A 2367-nucleotide genomic window follows, 5' to 3' on the forward strand; every position below is an offset into this window, starting at 1 on the left:
TAAATCAAAACGTAAGTAATTTTGGACTTAAATAAAATTTTACTTAATTAAATCAAATATCAATTTTAACACGTTTAAACAACAATAAAAAACTACTCGATAATTGATACAAATTGTAATATTTTTTATTATTATTTATTCTAACAGTGGTAAAAAAGATCGACGACAATACTATCTACTATCTACGTATGATGTATTAAGTGTTGCAGAAGAAAAGTTTTTAATACACAAACAAAATGCAGCTGATGAAAAAATAAGGTAAATTAATATAATATTTTAGCTAATATAAAAAAGTTTTTTTAAATTATTATCCAATCAGTTATTCAGAATTAATTATAATTAATTATTCTAGAATATTTTTACAATATAATTTTTTTGTATAAAATAATAACATTTTTATTTTCAATTTAGGTATTTGGTGTGTTATGAAGACCTTTTTGATAAAATTAAAGAATTTCATATTAGGACAGGCCATGGTGGTAATGTAAAATTACGGAATGCGTTACATGATACGTATTATGTACCAAGACCACCAATTGATATTTTTTTAACAGTATGTGAAACGTGCAATTGTAAAAAACCAATGAATAGGAAACTTGTAATAAAACCTATCACAACTGCAGATTTTAATGAAAGAGCACAAATTGACTTGGTGGATTTTCAGTCGGTACCAGATGGCAAATTTAAATGGATACTAAATTACCAAGACCATGCGACAAAATTTGTAATTCTAAGACCATTAGAAAGTAAAAGAGCAACCGAAGTTGCTAATGAGTTACTATCTATATTGTTGACATTTGGAGCTCCAAAAATATTACAGAGTGACAATGGCCGTGAATTTGTAAATTCAGTAATCAACGAACTTAAAGACCTTTGGCCAGAATGTGTTATCGTACATGGTCGCCCTAGACATCCTCAAAGTCAGGGAAGTATTGAGAGGTCTAATCAGGATATAGAACACATGTTACGAGCATGGATGGCTGATAATAAATCCAAGAAGTGGAGCGTTGGATTAAATTTTGTTCAATTCCAAAAAAATAGTTCATTTCATCGAACAATTGGACGTAGCCCTTATAAGGCTTTATTTGGAAATGACCCAAAAATTGGACTAAGTACATCAAATTTGCCATCTGATCTATTGAAAAAATTAACAACAGAAGAAGATCTCGAACATATATCTCAGATAAAGGAAATTAAAAAACGCTCAATTGCCTGCAGCATTTGTAAAGTTGATGTGGATTTGCCACTATCGGAGATTGCTGAAAATAATGAAATTATTTGCCAATTATGCGATTCAAGCAAAAAAATACAAATTCAACGTGAACTTGGACATGAAGGTCAAAGTATAGCTGCAGAGAAAATGATCAAGGTAAATAATAGATTACAGTTATATTGTACTTTAACTATTTAGATCTTAATTTAAATTTACTTTTAACAGGGAAACAACAAAAAAACGGACGATTTTGAAATAAATCAATGTGTTATATTTGGAGTACCAAAAGTTGATAGGGGACCTACAGATCCCCCAAACATAATTTGTGTGATCACGGAACAAAAAAAAAAAGGATTACATAAACTTGGGACAAAATATGGTTTACTCAAAGGATGGTTCAGTAGTGAATGTTTGAAAAAATCAACAACTCAATTTCTCACTACTGATCAAGTTGATAAAAATGTTGAATTTTCGGTGCGAGAAATGATTAAAAAAATTTCAGGAGGGCAAGGATTTTTGTCTTGTTCGTGTAAGGCAAAAAATCCTTGCCAATCAAGTAGGTGTGCTTGTTTTAAAAATAATATGCAATGTAACAGTCGATGTCATAATCAATCGTCGTGTAAAAATAAATAATAAGGACAAAATGTATGTAAAGTTTAAGCCATTTGAGGTATGTTTAAGTTAATCAATTAATTATTTTGTTAGGTAATAAAACAATAGAGAAATATAGGTAGTTAAATATTATAATTATAGTTAATTTCATGAATATTTTATAACACTTAATATAGGACATAGGTAACGCTGTTGTTTATAAAATATAATATACGTATGGTTTATGAAAAATAAAATAAAAATATAATGTAATATGATATAATTTATTGACTATAATTGCTATAAATGTATAATGATAGTTTATGAATCATTATTATAATAAAATAATAATTACACAAAGTACACGATATAGGTATTGTCCATTTCATGAAATGGATGTCCGTTTCATGAAATGGATGTCCATATAATGTATTTTCGTCAAAATTCACGATCTGGATGAATTTCACTATCTGGATATCCAGTTCATGAAATGAGTAGTTTCACTATGTGGATGCGACATATACACAGCGTTGACCAAGTTACTCAATTTATTGTACTGATTA

General features: G+C 28.5%; 1 protein-coding gene across 1 annotated transcript; it reads left to right on the forward strand.

The window, feature by feature from the left end:
• The first annotated feature begins 389 nt into the window (after positions 1 to 389).
• LOC100574228 (KRAB-A domain-containing protein 2-like) lies at positions 390 to 1939 on the forward strand. Its single transcript, XM_029488811.1, has 2 exons — positions 390 to 1369; positions 1439 to 1939. The coding sequence occupies exons 1-2, from the start codon at positions 584 to 586 to the stop codon at positions 1844 to 1846; spliced, it is 1194 nt and encodes a 397-aa protein (XP_029344671.1). The 5' UTR covers positions 390 to 583; the 3' UTR covers positions 1847 to 1939.
• The last annotated feature ends 428 nt before the right edge of the window (positions 1940 to 2367 follow it).

This window comes from Acyrthosiphon pisum, chromosome A1, assembly GCF_005508785.2.
Source record: "Acyrthosiphon pisum isolate AL4f chromosome A1, pea_aphid_22Mar2018_4r6ur, whole genome shotgun sequence".
NCBI lineage: Eukaryota > Metazoa > Arthropoda > Insecta > Hemiptera > Aphididae > Acyrthosiphon > Acyrthosiphon pisum.

Excerpts from the sequence above, each read along its gene's own strand:
- LOC100574228 (XM_029488811.1), top strand. The coding sequence starts at position 584 with ATGAATAGGAAACTTGTAATAAAACCTATCACAACTGCAGATTTTAAT. Across the intron at positions 1,370-1,438 it reads CTGCAGAGAAAATGATCAAG|GGAAACAACAAAAAAACGGA; the intron begins GTAAATAATAGA and ends TACTTTTAACAG.